Below are 21,826 nucleotides of genomic sequence, written 5' to 3'. Positions count from 1 at the left end.
AATACCTGCTTAATAGTCCTTCAGACTATTGAGTCCTGATTTCGGCTTTTCACGGCATCATCATCCATGTTAGTATTCTGAGAAATGGTATGGAACAAGGGGGTAGCAAAGGAGATCTGATTAAGAACCAAAATTCCAGAGCAGCCTGTAATTTAGAATTGGTTTTTGGGTTTCTGCCAAAATCCCGTCTATATTTAAACAGATGTATGCACGACTGGAGAGCTTTAGCATTCCTTGGAAAATAACAGACTAATGTGATAATCGTGATGTTGTTAACACCTTCACAAATCTTTTCTTACCAATAGAGTCAGCAGTTGTAGGTCAACACCTCCAAAATGGATATTTTTGGTAATGTTTTAAATACAGGTAACAGTTATGACAGTAAATCAACTACAATATATAGCTGTGCATCTTTGTAGACTGTATACTTCTACATTCTTCAAACAAAGGTATTACTGCCTTGAAGTTATAAATGTTTTAGAGATTCATATGTTTCTTTCATAACCCTAGTTATTAATGGAAAAAAGGGGTGTTTTTTGGACACAGCTTGTGAAAATACAACTACTTCTTGTAAAATGAAACTTTATTCTAAAATGTATCCAAAATTGCAAGACACAAGCACCATTAAACAGATAAATAGACATGTATTTATGTACAGAGAGCATCAAAACACAAAACAATTGTTAATATAATTCTTATACCATTTTAATGAGTATCCATCAATAAAACTTTACAATTTAAAGAAGACTTTTCAGTTCCAAAACAGTTGTAAAATCATATGTATAAATTATGTTTACTACAATTCCAATAACAGAGGCAAAGTAAAATACAAAAATAATAATCAATACTGCAAATTCAAATACAAAACCCAAAGTAATGCTGCACAGGTACATATGTACACTGGATTAATTCATGCAGCTAGGCAGTGCAACAAATTAACTGCTGAGTTTAACTTATCACAAAATGGAACAACCATGTCGGCTAACAGAAGAAAATATATTTTTGTAATAAATCATAGTGCATTTTGAAGTTAGACTTTATAAAATGATTGTTGAGTGATATACTTCTAAAATTCCCCATGTGATCCAAGATTCCCCAACTCCTCTCCCACAAAATAAAATACAAATGACAAAAGCTAAAAAACCCACTGTAGTACAGAGTCTGATGTACTGGTACCATCTTCATTTTTTTTTATTCTTGGTATCAGACTTGTTTGCAAGTGTCCACGTCCACAGGGACATGCGTTACTCCTTGCTACCAAAAGCAAATCTTTCACGCTCCAATGCTATCTCCATAAACTGAATCTCACGCGATGCTTGGACTGCACTGGTTTAAAGAGACACAGCTGAGCCTTGTAAAAAGAACTCTTAAATCCCTATGAAGTACAGAGAGAGAGTAAAACAGAGGATAGAGAGACCTCGTTATTCCTGAAGCTCCTATCCCTGATTGCTTTAATTACATAAACACAGATTAACATAAGAGGCTTTTATGGCTTGGATGAAATTTCGGCTAATTTGCTGGGCAAGCGCGAAGCCCATGTTTCTCCACAGGGCTTGCCTTTCACAGTGCAGAAGGCTACAGACTATTTTGGTTGGTGAAAGGAAGCCTCAGGTAACTATATAGAAAAATACTTCTGTGGTGAAAATGTGTTAAAGAAACAAAATCAAAACAGAACCTCTTGCAAACTGTGATTTCTTGTGTAGCTGCGATACTAAAACATGGCTGTTCACCTTTCAGTTCTGCATCGGTTGGTGTATCGTGAACATGTAGACAAAACTGAGGTTCATACCTCATGGAATATTACTGGTTAAGTGTCAGAATTAGATGAGATACAATTACAGTCTGACACTTTTTTTCCCCTTAAAATCTCAAGTGATAAGCACGCTCAGTGTTTTCACTAGCAAGTTACTGCTAAAATGCTACATTTCTTTGCTGAGAAGACATTAATTTACAGCAGCCTGTAAACTACTGAAGAGTTGCTCCCTGCATCCTTTACACTTGCAAAACCCCCTTTCAAGCCATTGTTAACTTTCAAGTTAATGGGAGTTTTGAGCAAAAACAGGATGCAGAAAAACACCTATATTGGGTAAACAATGTAGCAATTTATACAGCAGCATTTCTAAATTTCCAACATGCAAGCACGCGTAGAGAGAAGCTAAGAGACGGCATGCACTGCAGTGATATGTCATTGTGCTTATGTCTGGTGAGAATACTATGGCATTTTCACCCGTGAAAACATAAACATTAGCCCCAGAAGACTCAAAAAGCCAGTATTAATGAAGCCATCAGCTACTACGTAGTAAAGAACACCCCAAAAGAGGGAAGAAGTTTGTCTGCTTGTAGCTTATAGATACTGAAGCTGAAGAGAATTACAAAGGCACGATACAAGCCTATATTTCTTGTAAATTATATATATTCATATATTTTTGCTCATACCACCTCAAGATACTGAATGGTAAAATAATATCTGAAGATACAAATGTTAATTGGAAGTTAAGCACTAAAAATAAATGATTGCTGGAGAAGACAGCTCATTACTCGCTACATTTCTACCCTTCCTGGGTGGTGAGCTTGTCCACCTTTCCTCCGCTGGCTGACAATACCCATCAGGATATTCAAGAACATGGTGATCCACTGAGAAAACTGGAAGCGTCAGATGACAGACAGAACGGCTTTATGCATCTGAGAAGTTGTCGGTAAGTGGCTGCCACAGCAATCTTGCCCACTGCAACTGTTTTACCTTTGGCCCAGAATTCACTGAGAACCCAGAAACAGTAACTGGAAATTCATACCCATTTTCATGCAGTGATGAGGCTAAGATAATCCATGAAGGTAACATTTTGGTTAAGTTTGGCACTCAAAATATTGAACAGCAGAGCAGGGATTGTACTAGCATATCATAAAAAAACCAACTCTCAAGTTTTCTATTCATAGCTACACAAGATGCATATAATTTTCAACACTGAATGACTCACAACTCAGGAAATAAAGCAAATGTATCAATACTGCTCCTGTTAAACTCACAAAGAAAATTACACCCACTTTTGCGTGATGAAGTTATATGGCAACTTTGGAGGCAGCTGCTGTCTCAGGCCCAGCTGTGAAAATGTGGACACTTCATGAAGGTGAAAAGGTGCAAGTTACAACATTTGCATTTTTAAACATCAGTTGTTCCTCAGCTCACAACAAGAATTGGCACAACTGCTGTTATGATTTCGTACCGGCAGTTAATGAAGAAAGGTATCAAGCTGAACTAGAATAAAGTAGGTGTACAGTGCAAGCCTGAGGTGGAACCTGCTATAAATGGGCTTTGCTAATCCACAGTAACACTGTCAGCAAAGATCTGGTCTATCTGAAACTGGATACTTTCCTCATTTCCAAACCAGCATGTGAAATCATATATATTTACCACAGGTTTAAAAAACCCAAAATCCCCATAAACAGCCATTACTACCTGTATTCTCACAGTCCTAAAGTAGGAGCTCCTAGATTTATGGATCCGGAGCTATAAAGCTCTCAGGAAACGAATCTTTAGCCATCCCTAGAAAGTATGAACATTAATATCTTAGTTATAATCTCACAGCTGAATTTAAAAGCAGCATATACTATTGCTGGTGTTGATTCTATGCAATGGTTTCTTCATGTGTTGCTTTCAGTGAATGAATCGGTGCAGGCAAAAAGGGAAAGAGCCCACTTAACAAATAAAGGTGATGATTTCTAGGCAGGTGTGAACCTAGAAATGTTTAAACAAGTTAGTTCAAGATACACCTGTTTATAAAAAAGGAAGTAAAGATGAAGAAAATAGCAACCACGGGGCAGAAATCTCATGTTTGAGATTGAAGGATTCACAAACTCATCTGGAAGCCACTCAGATTCAGGTTCTTAGGAGCTGCATTATTCTTGCCCACACCAGCCTCAAATAACTAGACTTTTGCGTACAGGGATGTGAAGCTAAATATAAACCCTTGGATTCATGCTGCCTAATTGTTGGCCTTTAAAAGCATGGAGGATTCTTCAGCTGAGAGCAACTGATGCCATAATACAATCTTCCAGAGGCATCTCCTCTCCTGCCCCTCCTCTGACTTACAGGAAAGACCTAGGTAATTTTTAGGCAGCTAAAATTAGGGTAGGATGAATCAGGCCACAGTGTGGAGCAGAACAAATCTGATGTGGTGGTACAGTATTACCATTACAACACCCAGTCTCTAATAGCTTGTCTGAGACTCCAACCCAGATACGCTTCGTGGTTAGTGACCCACACAATTCATGTCTTTGCAGCTCCCCAGTCTTGCAAGGAACTTTTGAAAGACAAAACAGTGAGGCCTGATTTTATGACCTTGTTATCCTTGTTTGGTCCTTAGACAAAGTGGCTTCTCTGAACACGGGATTCCCGGAGCTGTGCTACCCTGACTCTCAGAGGCACTCTCTGAGGGGAGGCTCTCTCTGTATACAAGTGCACACAGGGTTGTATTTTGGTACAACAGAACTAAAGCCACCAAACCTCTCAGCACTTCAACAGCTATGGAAAACAGCAGTGTATTTCCAAAAGGATTTTTGAAAGAAGGGAAGCCTTCAGGGGCAGGTCTGTTTTCTGACACAGTCGAGGGGCTTCAAATAAAGATGTATCCATGGTATGACTTCTTCCAAGGGCTGCAGCTGGGGTAGTTATGATCCCCCAAAGCAAGACCCTAAACCATTTGGAAGGGGATCACTGTCAGGCAGCATGTTGGACCTCTCATCAACACAGACTACTGCCCTTCTGAAACTATCCCAGAGCCTGCTTTTAAAAGTTACACACAAGGTCCTGAGAAGTTTGCAGTTGGAGTGGTTACTCACCCTAACACAACACTCATATTTATGATGCTGTGGGAATTTTGTATTGCCATGCTTCTGAAGTCTGTCACTATGGCATGGATTAGCTGTTTGCAGTAGCTGTCGATAATGAAGATGAAGCACATGCTGAGGAGAAATACAGCTGTTCTGAAATAACCAAACTTTGTGAGATCCCCAAAATTATCAATATTAGTGCTTAAGGTCAGAGGAAGTATCAAGTTTTGCATGTATTTTCTACATTAATATTTATTTTGACAAATTTAATTCTTGCTGGTTTGGAAAATAACTGAGGTTTTCTTTACTCCCAAAAAGTGGAGTTTGAACATTAGGTTCATGTATGATGTTCAAAGTTATTCTTTGTCTAAAATACACCTGACTAATTCTTTAAGTGTGACCTACAAATACCTGGGATTATGGGATTGGGATTACCCTGTTGTTCTCTGTAAAGGTCTGAAGTAATCTGTAGAAACATTTTTTTTGACCTTAGAAGTATAGGGAATATGTCTGCAGACTGGCTTGGAAGTGTAGGGAACTTTTATTATAAGTACTCAAAGTCTTATGTGAAAGGGTGAAGGTGCAAAGTCACTAAAAAAGACTGCCTTTATTCAAAAGATTAACCTAGTCATTTAAAGTATCAATAAAAACAAAACACAGAATTTAAAATAATCCAAGTAAGAATCCCCTTCAACTTTCCCAGCTTTTTCACATCATTGTATTTCAGTCTAGACAGGACTTGAATTTGTGATGTCAGAAACCTGCAAAGAACACATGCACATTTTCAGGTCTTTGTTGTATATCATAAAATACTAATGAAAAAAAGAATCAAGAGTTCAAGAACTCAGATTATCTTTCTATCTTAAAAAACAGACAAATAATTCAATTCTCCTTAAAACACTGCCTCACGTAAAGCCTGTCAGAGCTGGGGATGAAGACACAATTCGGAGGCAGTGCTTTACCCCCTGCACGCCCTTAGAGATGGGTTTCTGTCCTGGCACCAATGCAGAAGTTTTTGGGAAAAAAAAAGAGACACCAGAGGAAAAGCTAGTGTGTCTTTGCTCATTTAGTGCAAGGAATTCTGTAGGTTGGTGGGTGTCTCTGAGGTCCCGCAGCTGGCCTTTGCCAGGGGACAGCAAGAAGAGAGACTTTCCCTCCTGTGCAGTTCCCTGCACAGGGTCTGATCTCTCAGACTGGCAGGCACCTGCAGATGGAAAGCACACGCTGCACACCCAGCACGGAGCCACGAAATGCGCCAACCTGCAGCTGCCTGTTTGCTAAAATCCAACCCCAAGCTCCCAAAAAGAGTATGAACTGGGTTGAATTCTCTTACATTACATTTAATATTCCTGTACATGGCTTATATATCTGCTGTTTGAAATAAACTCTGAAACCACTAAGCGTGCTTAACAAAGCTTTAACTATATGTGAACAGCAAGTCTTGAGGACAGAACAAGTACTGTTGTAATATATAATACAATCAAAAGCCACCTCTTGCTTCAAAACAAGAATTTACAGTAGTAAGCAATGGTGACAAGGTTTCTTACACAAAACCTACAGGAATTTACAGAATATGCATGGATCACTGAGGTTATAATGCCAGCAGTAGACTACACGAGTATCTTGTGCAATGTGAACAAAGTTGACAATAGTTTACCAATGCTTTAAGTAATTCACATAAATATGCTAACCCACCAGCTATCAAATCTTCCTCCTCTCCCCACCAGAAACAAGTGTTTGCCAGATGCATGTACAGCAATCCATTAAAAAAATTTGTTTTTATAGTTTTAGGCGAACATGCACAAAATAGATGCACGGCAACATTTTTGCAAGGGGACACTTGCCACAAAAAAAGCCCTCAAAATTGGTCTCTAAGCATATACAGCATTTTGATTCACACCTCCCAAACAGCCACTACAAGGCTAAAAATGCTTATTGTATGGATGCTTTTTGTCCTGAAAAAAATTTACTTGATTCTCAACTAACAGAAAGCTCCAGCTTCCACTTCACTCATGCCATTCTTCCATGTCTGTATTTCAGTCCTAGCTTAGGAACTTTTATTCTCCTCCTTAATCACTGACATAAGTGCAAATCAAATCAACACTAGGAGTTAATCAGAAAAATGAGAATAGACCTGGGAACAGCCTACCCCTGCTTTTGAATGCCATGGTTTTAGGTGGCAATTCAGCAAGCACTGCTTTTCTTTTCCACTAAACTGATGGACATGCTCCTGTTAGAGCTGGACTTCAACATCCACTGAAGGGCACCTGCACTTTGCTCATCTGTAACAAAAGGTGTGGCCTGTGGATATCGTAGTCCCTGGTCCACAACCTGCCTAGATCAAGAAACCCAGCTTCTCTGCTGGGGATCAGATGCTGCAGGATCCACCTCTGCATTAAAAAAAGGAGCAGTGACCGAATCCTAGCTACTGGGTTTGCTGCTAACAAGCCTGTTATGAGTAACATTCTTTTCAAACTCTCCTAGTAAGTTATAGCTTTAGTAAATTTCTTCCTCAATTAATCATCCTCTATTTGTATTTTATTTTCCTCCAATCCGCATGGCAAATATCAGCTTTTGTTTTCTGTCATTGTTAGAAATCATCTCATCTGATGTGAAAGTCCATGAGATGCTAACTTTCCTAATCTGTAACAGTAAGGGCTCTCAGGATATTGCACTGCCACTCCTTGTTTGTTGTTACGCGCAATGTCTCTAACGAAATAAACTCTCTGTAGTAGGGCTCTAGTTACAGATGTGAACAACTTTCTGCACGTTTATTGGGCAAATTGTTCTTATTTTTGTGCAACGATCTGGCATGGTACATTTAAATGGGAAAATCCAAATGAGAGAGAAGAAAACATCAAGATTAAACAACAGAAGTAAAGCCTACAAATATCCAGTTCATCCCATTGATAATTTGGCTGCTCAAGGATTGGAGCAGTTGTTCTATAGCAATAAATCTTCATATCAAAAGCAATTAGTGATGATTCACTCTATAGGGACAAACATACGTTTGGTCATGGTTATTGTTATAATTCCCTCCTAATCTGAGGAACTGTATATACCTCTGTAACAGACCAAACTTCTAAATTGTATGGTCTATTTCCTAGTACACCCAGGGTATTGAGAAAATGCATCACCTTTCAAAATCCCCATGTTTTGTGCTGATTCCCTATGAAAACTTGTGCTGAACTGCCAGAATTTTCTCTAGCAAAATTAGAGCTTCTTGTCTCGGCATTGTAAGGTCTTAAGGGAGCCCCAGACCTAACTGCAAGAAGAATTGCACAAGTTCTCAAGAGAACAGCGAGGTAGCTTAAGAATACCTTGTTTCTGAGTGCACATCTGGTGGATATATTATCCAGTCCTTAAAATTACCAGACCCTGTGAACAAGCCTGCTTGACCACTTGGTTACTCTTCTGAGAGATACAACCACAGAACCCTGCACAGCTAAGGGGCACCCTGAATCACCCATAAGATAGAGTGAAAACACCGAATAGACAAATGAAATGCCTATTTGTGAATTAGGCTCTTACAAAGTCATACATATCAGCTGATTGGCAATCCACTTTTGGGGATGTGGAAGGAGCTTTCAACATAAAGTCCAGCTGTATTATTCATAGCAACTAAGTAGCAAATCTTGGTTTGATCTGATTTCCCCAAAACCATGTATTTCAGCATATATTTATGATGCTGAATTCAAATAAATTATAAAAAAAAAGGTAATTCGTTTTCTCAATTTCTTTTCCATGTTGAAACTGAATAGTGGCTAGAAAGTGACCATTTCAAATTATAACAGAAAATTGCATTTTTATTAAATGTGAAAACATGTACCCAATAAAACTTTTATACATTTTTATGGCAAGTTTTCCCATTACATGAGAGGCTTTCTTACATATTTTAAGCTTAAATGACGAACAGTGACCAAACAGAAGTTTGGACTAAAGTTGCAAAGCTGTTAGCTATGTTGAGGGACCTATGACTGTACAAGTGAAACCAAAATGGAAGGACAAGTTCACAAAAATAGCTCATGAACAATGCTCTAATAAAATAAGAAACAGAAGAAAGCCAAATCTGTTCCACATTTCGGTATCAGATACATAAAAATGCTCCTGCACTGGTAAAAATGTTAATGTCTGTTAAGGAAAGACTTAATTTGAGCTTCTAGACTGCCCACGCCTGAGCATGGTTTTAGCACAGTAGCAGTCACACTTTTCTGAAGGATAGTACTTAATTCTTAAATCTGGTTAAAAATAATTACGTGCACGCTTTATTTCGAACAAATGTGAATGTGTTTGCAGGATCACAGTTTTACTGTGCTGAGTAGATGATCCATTTATTTTCTCTAAATTTGTTACTGTAATTTGTTTCCAAGACAGCACTGGCAGACAATTTGCACGCATACGCTTGAAGCAGTATTTTAGACAAGGACTTTTTTCTTGTTTTTCAGGCTGAAACAACGTTTTGGTAATTTCATCAGACCCTCTGTATTTTGCTGTACTTACTCAGTTTATATATCTAGCAAATAATGTCACACCTCAGTTAAATTATATATTTCACCCAGATCAGGGGGAAATCCTCCAAAAAAATGACTTTATGTTAGTGGTTTCATCAAGTTTTGAGAAGGACAACTGGCATGAGCAGCAGCTTATAGGACTGGGCCAGTAATGTCTGGGAAGTGGAGGAAGCCGCACACACTAAAATTTAAATCTAACCCCTTTATCTCTGAGTGTACTGGATTTTCAGAATTGTTTCAGTCATTAAATCCTGAATTAGATCCTTAGTGTGACCAGTTTGAAGAGAAATGAGCTGTCACTGTTGAAAGTTTTTTGAGTTTTATTTGGAAGATGTGCTTTGTCAGGATTCCCTTCCCTAGGGTCCAACAAAACCCAAGCATGTTTGGGACAGGAGGCGTGGTTATATCATCACTTAGAGTAAATTAAAGAAAAAATTTACCTGTACTGATCTTCTGATTTCTTTTTTTTACATTGTTAAACTCTATTTTACATTCTCCAAAAGCAAATCTGTAGGGTCAAATCTTGAAGAATCCAGTCTATATTTAGCAACCACCACAACAACAAAGAATCAGAGCTGATTAGGAATAGGAGGCAATGCTTAAAAATAATTAACGGATCTGAGAAATAGAAATTGGTGTGACACGTATCAGCTGAAAATTCCTTTTGACTGGTAACGGGAAAAAAAAAAAAGGTCAACACCAAATATTTTAACAGCTGGTTTCTCATTAAATTAGCCATCTAATTCCAAATCATCTTTACATGCAGTATTTCATTTGCTAGTCGCAGAACCAGGGAAAATGCAAAAGATTTCTAGCCAGTTGAAGAAGCTGTCCTTCTGACACATGAATTGCTACCGATGAAGAAGCAAGATTCTATTAACTTCTTCCTAACTGGAATTATTTAAAATAAATAATTAGCCACGTATTTTTCGTTGCATATTCCCATTGCAGGGGAAAGAAACAGCTGGATGTTTTGGGACATGGAGCATTTAATCCTATATTAAGAGAAGCAGACTGGTAAGTCTTAAGGTTGTTACTGCCTCTGAATATGTGACCCATTGTGCTCTGGTCTCTGCAAGCAGACGGCTTCCAAATAAAAAATGGCAAATGTAGCCTCAGCCACAGGCTGGTGGTTGACCCTCTGATCTGGGGACTGTCATTCTGAGGTGCCTCCGAGTCAAGCTGAGGCATGCTTATGTCACTGGGAAGCACACAGTGTGTCCAAGACTTGACTCAAGGTTATTGCCCTTTACACACACCAAACTCACTCTGCAGTGGAGGGGGGGAACACAGGTGCAACTACAGCTCTTCCTCATGCTCAGGCAACTGAGATAAAATCTGGGTACAAATACTCCTTTCACAGGTTTATGCAGCAGGTAAAATACTGGTTTCACTGTGAAATTCACAAATGAATCCCAATTTCAGCTGATTTCTACAAGGCCAGAATATTTACCAGAGTTCTCACCCTATGAGATTTCCCATTACTCCCTATTTCTGCTACTCTAAGATTTCATCACTTCTGTTTTTAAAAAGCCTTACTTTAACCTTGCCTGAAGGACCCATTTACAGAATCACGATGTATTTATTTCTATATTAAAGAGAGAAATCTATCTAAAAACCCAGTGTGAAAATACTATCCTGAACCACTTAAAATAAAATTCCTCCCAGAGCTGGACAAGTTCTGACATTATCAATAATGCTGTTGCATAAGGACAAATATAAACTGCAGTCACATTACACACTGGTATCTAGTGCATTAGAAAAATAAGCAGAAGTAAAAAGTCAGTGCTTGGAAATAGTCTTTCTTTCCACACTAATACTCTAGATATGATGAAAATCCTATCAGGATTTATAAGCAAAAGAAAGAAGACAAATGAAAAAGCAAAAAGCTCTACACATACTTTACAAAAATCCTCAAGGGGATGCTTGTAATTTTAAAGTTGAATATTTAGCACATAAGATTGTTTTCTAATGGTTCGGCTGCAGAACCTATGTATGATTGTTATCACCTGATCTTACTAATGCATGTGTAACTTTACTCATGTATGTAAGCATACGGATGTTAGCATTCCCTACAGAAAGCAAGATGATTAGGTTTCCTTATATCCGATTAAAATTCTAACAGTAAGATATGCCGTGAGTATTCAAGCAGATCTTCCAAATCTAAAACTTTGCAAGCTTGCACATCTTTTATTCCAGCAGTCTGTGGGGCTAGGTAGGTATGAGAAGTGCTGGACATACCTAGTGACTGACAATATCAGGGCACAGAATGACAGGCTACGAGAAGCAGGGCCTGATCCTGTTCGTTTTGAAGCCAGGAATGTATTTACTGAGATTAATGCTGCAGGATCGATGCAACAATGTTCAATGATACAAATGTTCTGGAAAAGAAATGGAAAGGGGAAACAAAGACACGCTGGCACTACAGAAAAATTGTATAGAGGGGAGTTTGAAAGAGCTACAGAAGAAAAACTACGTGCCTGAAAGGATGTTATGGTTTTGTATATAAATTAGGATAACATATTTTGACAATGATGTTCACTATGCGTGGGCAGTTTAAGGGGTTTCTTTTTAAGGGGTTTCTTTGCACAGGCTCAATTCAATGGTCAGACTTTCACCCTTAACAGGCATCTATAAGCTAAACGATATAACATGATAATGACAAATTCAGGAAGAAAAAATTAATTTTGCCAGAGTAAGAAGCTCCAGTGGCAGCACGTACTCTGCCTTGTAAGAGAGTCCTCAGCGATGCCAGCACGGCCGGCCGCTGCCTGCTCAGGGGACACACTGCTGTCCTGCACGGGACGGCACAGGGCCTCCCCTGGAGATACGCAACAGGCCCCAGGCGCACCCAGCGCTGCAAGAGCTCGCTCGCGGGCACTCATCTGGCCTGTGGCGCTTGGTGCGGAGTCCAGACATACCCATCTACATTGCTACAGCAGCAGCAACATCGTCTGGCTGAAACTGGGCAGGAAAGAGTCCTAAAGTCCTTCCATGAAGGCTGCCAAGGAAAGTATAGATGTCAAATGCAGGCTGCAAGGATGCCTGGGCTCTGCAGTGCTTATGGGAGAAACTGGGGTGCACTGGGGATGCAGCCACTGAAACCAGTGGTATTAGTGACAACAGTGAAGGGTCCTCGGAAATTAGATCTGATTTTGTGTTTTGTACATCAAATCAATAGTAGGGGCTTCTAGCATCTTTTGAGACAGCAACAAAGTGTTTTCCAAAGATAAGCAAATTAATGTAACCTTCATAATCACTGGGAATAAAGTCCACAAAGCCATATCAATACTATCTAGTTTATGTTTACAACTAATCAAAGTAGTTATTACTAGAAAGTAATGCTACCAAAACCTTTTGAAAATTTAATGTAATTTTAAGCCTGCAAGAGTTTAATCTTTGAATAGCCCTAACATGAGAGTAAAACGTGTTATGCCTTTTTATTTTCATATATTATATATGTGTGTATATATATGCATGTACATACATATAATATATGTAAATAAAAATGAGTTAGGAGACTGTAGTACTCCTTACACACCCCGCTATGTGCATTCACAATGAGCCTGTTACATACTTCTCTATCACATGTTCGTGAAAAAAATGTCCTTGCAAGACTTCATGGCCATAACCACACTCAGAACTGCTCCTCCTATGTAAGTGGCTCTTCTATATGCAAAGTACAAGGAGGGGACTGTGCTTTTTGTCTGTGGCATGAATATTTGTTCAGCCACTTTGTGCTGCACTGCCGATCATCCACCTTTCCAATCACTACACAACGGAAAACTTTCGTTTCCTTGGGGGGCTTGGAGTCATTGGGAACTAAATGTACCATAATATTGGTTTTAGAGCTTTGCCTGAAGAGACATGGGATTGCTTCTAGAAGCATCTCCTTTAAGACCATATGACTTTTCTCCATTCTGTCCCCTGCTTTCATGTCTAGTAGGCTGATCTCCTTTGCTCCTCTGCTGTTCATGGCAAACAGTAAGACCCTCACAAGGCTAGCAGTACTCATAAAAACTTTACTCCATCATTTTGGCTCAAAAAAACCCCCAAAACCCAATAAAATGCTTACTGGAAACTTCTGGGGGAATTCTGGTAGATGTGGTGAGAAGGACACGCCTAAGTAGCAGGGTGACCTGACTTTCTGAATGGGCTTGGGAAGTACTGTATATAATTAAGACCATGGATTGTTACAATTCGGCTGAGAATCACAGAAAATGGGAAACATAATACTAAATTGTTAGAAAAGGTTTCGGTGATAAGGACTCTACTGTATTTCCACTAACTACCACCCCTACAGAAGAACATGCTAAATAGAAAACTCATTTCCAAGGGCAGAAGAAGCCCTGACAATTTATTGCTAGATTCTATAGCAATTGGAGCTCACTTACAGTAACCTTATAGTACTCTATATAAACTGAGAAGCTTGCATCAAATTCAGGCTTCCATTTAAAATAGATATTGCAGATATTAGGCTTCAGTTAAAGAAAAATAACCTTCAGTGCTTCATTTTTTAAAGGCAAAGTATTAAAAAAATCCCCAAACTAGATGAAAATTATTAAATTTCTCAAAAAAATTAAGATGAGCTTTCTTCTATTTCTTGAGACAGTACAGTTTATGATTCACAGGGTAACTGGTATCAAACACAAGTTAATGAAAGCTCTTATAAGCGATTTTATTCCTATCCATAATGGCAGACATGTACAAAATCAGAAGAACTTATCATTTGAGTTCACCTTAAAAAATAACTTATAAAGCAGTGATATATGCAACATAAAACAGTTCAGGAGGGGAGAGGGAAAGCAAATTTTAATAATTAAAATGTAAACGTGAAAAAAAAAAAAAGAAGGAATAATAGTCCCTACTCCTCATTTCTACTTAAGATGTCATGTGATAATATTTTACAATGTTCTATGGGTCTATATATGTATGTGTGTATTTCTATGCCACACACACATACATACATATACATTAACCCACACATGTACACACACAGATAATTGTTTGCAGTTCCATCTTGGGCAGTTCTGTTATGCCACTCTTTACAGTTGCCTCAATCATGTTTGGGACCCACTGTCTTGAGAAAACGGGGGAGATGGCAGAAAAAAAAATGGTGGGTCTGATTGTGTCTGAGATCCTTTTGTTAAACTGTACACTGGGACGAATAATTTTCTTCTGCGGTAGCTCTCTGAAGAGGGCCAACTCACTGTGGTCTTCATGGCGAGACTTGTTAACGGATCACACACTCATTGTCATGCTAGGGGAGTACTGAAAAAAGAGGAATCCACATTTTAACAACCATTTTCCCCTCCAGGTAACTAAAACCACTTCCGGACCACAGCAATGAGTTCAAATGTCAACACGCTCTTTGAACTTTCTCCTAAATTTGTACTGTAGCCTGTGCTAAGGCTGTAGTTCAATTTGTGGTATCATAACTTCTGCTATGCTTCTCTCACTATGTAAAAATACAGATGTTACAGATAAAGCCAACTCCACTGAAGACTGTGCTGGTGTTACCTGGCTGGTGTGATGAACCAATACTTCACTGACGGTTCCAGACCTCTTCCTGGTCAGTGCTGGCAACAGGGCGGGAGTTTAGCTAGGCAGACATCTAGTCTCGTGTAGACCAGCTGCATTCATGGTTAGCTGAATTATTTAAATACTCTGGAGAGCTTTATTACTTTATGGAAAAAAGGGAGTAAAGATATGTCTGACTGGAATTAAAGTAGGCCTTTTGGTCTGTATTATTGATTTTAGGAGGCAAGCGGAAGCAAGGATCAGTGGTTATTCTCCTTTATGTGAACCAAAAATTCAATCACATTACATTATTATTGTAACACAGAGTGAACTTCAGCCCTTATACAAGCTATAGTTGCCCTTAAGTCAGCAGTACTTCATTACAATAATCAATGGGACACCACAATGCCTAGAAGTGCACATCTATATACCTAATTTGTTTTTAAACTGAAAATTGCGACTTGCAGAAACACTTGATTTGGCCTAAAATCTTCTAAGTAGAGGAAAATGTTCAAATGCAAGAAGTACTACTGTTACAAAATCTGATAAAAGAATCAGAAATATAAATTTGCTTTTGCAAAAACAGATGCAATAAAAACCTACCAAAGCTAGAGTTTCAAGCTGTTAATTTCCAAGTGTCCAAACATATTACAAGTATTTTTGATGGGTCTTCCCTGTTATGTAAACCGCACAGAATGGACTACATGGGTGAAGCCTATTTTGTCCCATGTCATGTCTCTGATGGTTTGCCTGCCCCATCGTGTGCCCAGCACTCCCACAGTGGGCCACCAAAGCTAGTAAGAACATGCTTATGTTTAGCCAATGTCAAGGACCAACTCAAATGCTTAAAGCAAAGCATCTGCTCAAGTGATTTTCTGTATCTGAGCCAAAGTACCCGGTTAATCGCTTTGGACAAGAAATCTAAAGATGATCTGATGGTATTTGTGATTTTTAACTTATTATTAGGCAAGCACTATTCCCTACCCAAAAGCAAAACTCCTGGTGAACTGGCAGCACATTTGCCTGAGAAAGCACTTCATAATAATGCCTACTCTAAGTAGCCAAGTAATGAAATATGAATCAGAAAGCAAGACAGTTCCCAAAGACTACAATGTGACTTGTGTTAGAGAGGAACTGATACCTAGACTTCTAGAATGCATCTGGCATGTATAATGCCTTGTAGGCACACATCTCACATAAAAGCTTGAGAAAACTGGGTCCCAGGTTCTTCCAGGTAGGAAAATGACATTTGGGAGCACCTAGAATCCAGTAGGTGTCTGAGAAAACAGATTTTGAGTACAGCTGAAGTCCTTCTTTTCATTACCTTAGTCTGGTGAACTGGCTTGCCTGCTGATCAGACTGCCTTCCCTCAGCACAAGCAACTCATACCAAATTGAAAGTCAGGGATTACCATGACCAACAATCACATTTAGCAGAGCTTCTGTGGTTACTGGTTGGTTTTTTTTTTTATGACATTGAAACATCCGTCTGTTTTGGGTTGTACAAACCAGTTTTCTCCAATACTTCACACAATCTGAACACGTGCTGTCTTTAGGAAGACACCAACAGCTAACATGCAGAAACTCTTTCTTTTCACTAGTTAAAGAAGCAAACCCAAAAAAACCCCAAATCTGATTCCCATTAAACTTGCCATGCAATTCGACTTGTTTTGTGATCTAACAGAAACTGCACAATTTTTGAGCTGAAGTTCACCACTGGCATAGTTAATGAAGTTACACTCACTTCTGGCAGCAGTGATTTCCAATAAGAACAGAAGTGTTGAAGTCACTCAGCACTTCTGAAAAATCAGGCCACTCCTATTTAGGAACCTAAATGTGGATTTAGAAACCCAGCTTCAGGCACATGAGTATGAAAATACTCTAGTCTTGCTTTGTAATGTGCTGCACACCATGTTTTGCTGCCTCAGGCATTCTCCATTTAAAAAAGCATTTGTCCCAGAATGAACACTAGAGGGAACCTTTACTTCTTCTAGCTTCAATAGCACATTGCATCTTTGCAACATGAGATCTGCTGGTGCTCTGATTATATACTTCATTGTGAAACCTGTTCTAAAAGACATTTCCCTGCAAAACACATTGTTTAGGAGTCAAAGGTTGGGTAACCACACATTGAAACACTCGAGGTAAGGATCTGTTAACTATGTGTACTTAGGCTGCTTGGATATCGCCTCACAAAGGTCCGTTGTGCATTACTGAATAGATGAGGCATAATTATTACTGCTTGACAGATCTAACTCTCATTGACAACTGACCTCTTAATCCAGAAAAAGGAGTTTCTGCAGTAAATCTACACCTCCCGCATTTTCCAGTTTCAACTCAACTTCTAGCAGTTTTGCACAATTTTTTGTTGAATCAATACTATAATTTTAGAAGCTAGTAAAAAACCACGTAAAACACAGTACTACATTACAAGTACACTACAGAAGTGCTCATTCTTGCTGTTACTTTTCTTTTTTTTTTAAATAAAATGCCAGAGATAAAGGTTCTTGTGAAAGGAAAAAAACAACCTAGGTAAAGAAATACTTACGCTCTCACTCTGGAAAGGGTTTAGGAAGTTTCCACCCATCTCACCGTCATCCCTGGGAGTGCCAGGCTGATTACTCATGCTCATATTACTGGGAGAGTTCTGTTAAATAAGATTTAAAAATACAGATTAATTGTTGAATATTTCCATTAATTCCCCAGCTTCACCAAGTGTGCCAAAGTCACGCTTTACGTGATACTGTAGAGCATGAAGATGCACCGTGCAATACACTGAGATTTTCAAAGATGAAAAATAAGCCTTTCTGGGATTCTGCATGATTCAGTCACTAATTTTAGCCTGTGAAGTAATGTCTTCTTCCCTCAAGCAAGAATTATTTACCTGTAATTCTTGTATAGGCAGCATTTATATGCTATACGCATATGCTATATGACCAGCTGAAGTCAGAAAAAGCTATAAATGGCTGCAGCAGGTATACAACACAGCTCTGTCACTCCATTAAATCATGTGGACAAATTCAATGAAGTCTATGAGTGTGTGCCTTGATGTATGTGACTTATGAATATGTACTTAAAGGTAGACGTATGGACAGATCTGGTCTACGCAGACCTTTGCAAAGGCCTGGACCTGAGGTCTTTGTTCACAGTGTTCACAGTTCATCGAAACACAGTTTCACATGTAGCTCACCAGGTAGCGCTAAACCACTTCACTGAGCACAGCTAATAGACAGTGTTTATAGGTAAAAGAGTTAACGAGTTTTAGACAAAAGACTCCTGAGTAAGAGCTGGCCACTGGACTGGGCTCACAGAGGAGCTGTACTTTTGCTATTTGCTTGCACAGAGTGTAATGCAACAGCATTTTAATCTACCTTTTCAGTGTCTCGGTGTAACTGAAACCCTAATAAATAAAAACAATACAAAGGCTTCTGAAGATAAATTAATTTTTCTCACAGAAGTCCACAACCACCTCTCCAATGCTCAGAAAATGCTTTCAAGATTCAGTTACTTAAAGAAAGGGTGAAACGAGGTAATTGTCACGGAAATTATTCTGAATCAACAGCTAATACTTGATTATTGTAGATACTATAATTAGTTAGGTGTTTTTACAAAGCTGATTTGTGGTACCCTGCCATGCCTGGAGCATGGGTGATTCTCTTTCCATCACTGTTAAGATCCCGACTTATAGAGGATTTGTCATGGCAAAGGAGCAGTCAAGGAAAGGAGGGAGCGAAGTCATGAACTTCGCTATGAAAAGTTCTTCCCATGATTTTTCTTTTATCCAGAAACATTGAATGCAATATTGCTGTTGAGATTTTACTAATACAAATGCAAATCTGGTATGTCACAATAAATGTAACACAAATGCAGTGCAGTCAATGGGCAAGCTAACGCAATGCAACTCCAAGTAGTGCTCTTGATCGAAGTGACCAAATCATAATGGCTGTGAGAACCCTAAGTGAATTTGTTCTCTTTTTCCTATGTGATTCTCAAATGCAATCCTGACACTGTATGTCTGTTAGCATAGAGATTTTTTCTTTAAAATCCAAGGTATTTTAACAATACCTGCATGCAGTCTTCATTTAGTATAACTAACTCTGCAAGAGGTCAAACTTTGAATGAAAAATAGCAAACATTAAAAAAAGAAGTCCCCTCAATTTCTTGGCACTTTCCTCACAACAAAAGGCTACCTATCCTATAATGGGACTTTAAAGATGTAGAGTGGAGTATTCGCTATGGGATCAGATAGCTATGACTTCTACTTCCCCACCACACTATATTTCCGCATGCTCCCCTTTGTAATCATGAACTCCTTTGTTGAGCACTGTCCATAGTTGAACTATTGAAACATATTCCACTCTTCCACAGGATTTACTTCACTTCCAAAGAGAACAAAAAGCATTGTTCCCAGCTTCACTGAATACCAAAACTTATATCAGCTACTTTTTGCTACTACATTAGGAGAGTGGTACACTTGATGGCTGTAAATACTGTCTGTTTTGCAATGTATTTTGTATGGTTAATGAAAGGCTGCTGTTACGTTTTCACCATATTCCCCTGAGGGAAGATCACCATCTTCAGTCTGAATGGCCAAGTATGTTTATGGGTTCAGCTCAGTGTATTTATTTTCAGTTATAAATATAAAATTAATTACCTAAGTGACATGCAGGCATAACTGGTTTTTATTAGCACCTGAAATGCAACTTAGAGAGTTGGGTCAAGACCCCTGCCTTTGCTCTTTTGCTTTCTTCAGTCTAGTTCACTGCTTCTGAAACTGTGATCCCCAGATCTCTAGAAATGACTGGACAACATGTCTGTCAGAGACAACTAAAAGCCTAACTAGTTAATCAACTTCTGACAATTAAGTTTGCTATTCAGTGAAGTTAGTACAGCAAATATTTAGGGATGGATCCACAGCTTGAAAAATGTTGAGAACGACTGCTTTAGTTCAGCCACAGCTATTTTATGTTAAGCAGGAATTAATTCAGGGAAGTCCTTTTGCCTGTGTTATGTAGGAGGTCATACTACACAATCGTACCAATCCCTTCTGGCCTTAAAATCTATGAATATAAAGTTTAAAACCCACTAAGGCCTTGTCACATTTATTTTATATGACGCTCCTGCACTTTTGTTCATTCCTGGGGGATTTACCCCTATTTTATCTTGCTCTGTGGAGTGCAAAGCTTTGAAATTCTGCAATCACTACAGTATGCTAGCCCCAAAGGTTCAAATTCCTGACATAAACGCTTTAATAGCAACTCCCTGGGCTGCTTTTATGGCCAGTATGGAGTCTAGCATTGTAGCACTAGCTGAGTTTTTCCAAAGCAAGTATGTCTTTGATGCCTGCACGAATTCCATGGGCACTGCAAGAAACACTGGTTATTAATGTTTATTTAATATGCTTAATTTCAGTTCATTTCCTTCCCCGGTCTCAATCTACTTCATAAAAACTTCATGTTTTGCCGTTCAGCCAATTAAATTAAATCTTCTGTAGAAAATGTAGCTCTGAATTACGTGAGCTGTACTGATTCTACCAAGTCTGGATTAATTTCCTGCATCTCCTGGGAATTGATAATCAGCTCCTCTAATATGCATTTCACTCCACTGAGGTCCTATGCCTGGACTTGAGCATGACACACCCCAAACTGTGTTAACTTCAGTGAACAATTTCCGTCACTGGAAATCTGCTTGTGAAAAGCCAGCTGCAAGACTAGCGGGTGTTGTACACAGGGAACCTGCTGCCTTAAGAAGAACAATCCTTGTAACTGGGTAAGATTGGAAGGCAGCCACCTAAAATTTTGCATGCATCAACCCCAGAAATCTACTATTACTTGCAAGCAAAACTCTTCCATTCAAGTTTCAAAAGCATTGTGTACTATTATCTACCTGAAATTACAAATGCTACCCATGCACTTTTACTACTATCAATGAAGGCTGACATTCGGCAGTGCTACTCAGCAAAAGATATTTAAAAGGTGTTATATATAATGGTCTAACTGGAAACTCTGTTACTTCTAAAGTAAACAGCATCTTTCTTTTAGTAATCTGAAAAAGACATGCATAAAATATGATTACCGTGAGTTATTTATTACAGTTAACAAATTACAAGACTTCCAGGTAAATCTTTGGATCCATGTTTTCAGAGCTCCTGATACTTTTATTAGCACATACACTGATACTTAATACCGGTGGGTTGAATACAGGCCTTTGAAAATGATCCTATGGCAAGCTAATGGAAATGTTTCGGGTTTTTTTATTAAAAAATGCTGCAGTTTGCAATAAAAATTCTGAATTAAAAATATAGACATTGGTCTAAAAAGTGCTGTAGCTTATTATCTCATTGGAGGCTTTTATTGAATCCATTACTGCACATCTAAGCACAGCACAACTAAGGCAACATGGTCATTTCAATCCATCATTTTACTCTTTGCAGAGCCTGAAAATGTTATAGATCTTAAAAATGTACAAAAATATAGAATTGCTATAGACAGTGCTCCCTCACAGGAGCAGCAAAGGCCTCAGACACATTGCTGAGGTCCTTATCTCCAGGAAAGATACACGCTAAAACACACTTTACAGGCTACCCCTCTCCCATACCGCACCATCACAAGGTCACAAACTGGGGAACCGTACAGGGTCCTCCTCCTCCTCTTTGGATATACAAATACGTATCACTAAGTGAAGAATGATTCCTGCCTTTTGAACACCTTTAAGTGTATTTTCAACCAATTCACACTACAAACTTCTATGTTAACCCATGGGAATTCAGGTGAGCATTTTGTTCCCTGTGTGTTGGCATGTCATCACAGCTCCTGAGCACCAACCTACAGCAGGGTCCCCGAGAGTGACTGGACTCAGTCCAGCATGTGCAGACCAGCCTCAGACAGACCTGAAGTGGTAAAGTCTGCACTGGGAGAGACCTAGTGACAGCACCGTGGTACTCAGTCCTGGGGCAACCAAAATACACCG

At 38.9% G+C, this 21,826-nt stretch overlaps 1 protein-coding gene across 3 annotated transcripts in view; it reads right to left on the bottom strand.

Moving 5' to 3' along the window:
• Positions 1 to 13,997: 13,997 nt before the first annotated feature.
• SSBP2 (single stranded DNA binding protein 2) overlaps positions 13,998 to 21,826 on the bottom strand; it is a 183,192-nt gene continuing 175,363 nt past the window's right edge. For all 3 annotated transcript variants that reach the window (XM_075079406.1, XM_075079408.1, XM_075079407.1), the window contains 2 exons: positions 17,406 to 17,504; positions 13,998 to 14,609 (listed from right to left, as the gene is read on the bottom strand). In XM_075079406.1, the coding sequence (XP_074935507.1) occupies positions 14,580 to 14,609; positions 17,406 to 17,504 (129 nt within the window). In that variant the 3' untranslated portion in view covers positions 13,998 to 14,579. The remainder of the gene's footprint in view (positions 14,610 to 17,405; positions 17,505 to 21,826) is intronic.

This window comes from Phalacrocorax aristotelis, chromosome Z (assembly GCF_949628215.1).
Source record: "Phalacrocorax aristotelis chromosome Z, bGulAri2.1, whole genome shotgun sequence".
Lineage (NCBI taxonomy): Eukaryota > Metazoa > Chordata > Aves > Suliformes > Phalacrocoracidae > Phalacrocorax > Phalacrocorax aristotelis.
Note: the sequence above shows the minus strand (reverse complement) of the source record. Positions and strands in the feature narration are given on the sequence as shown.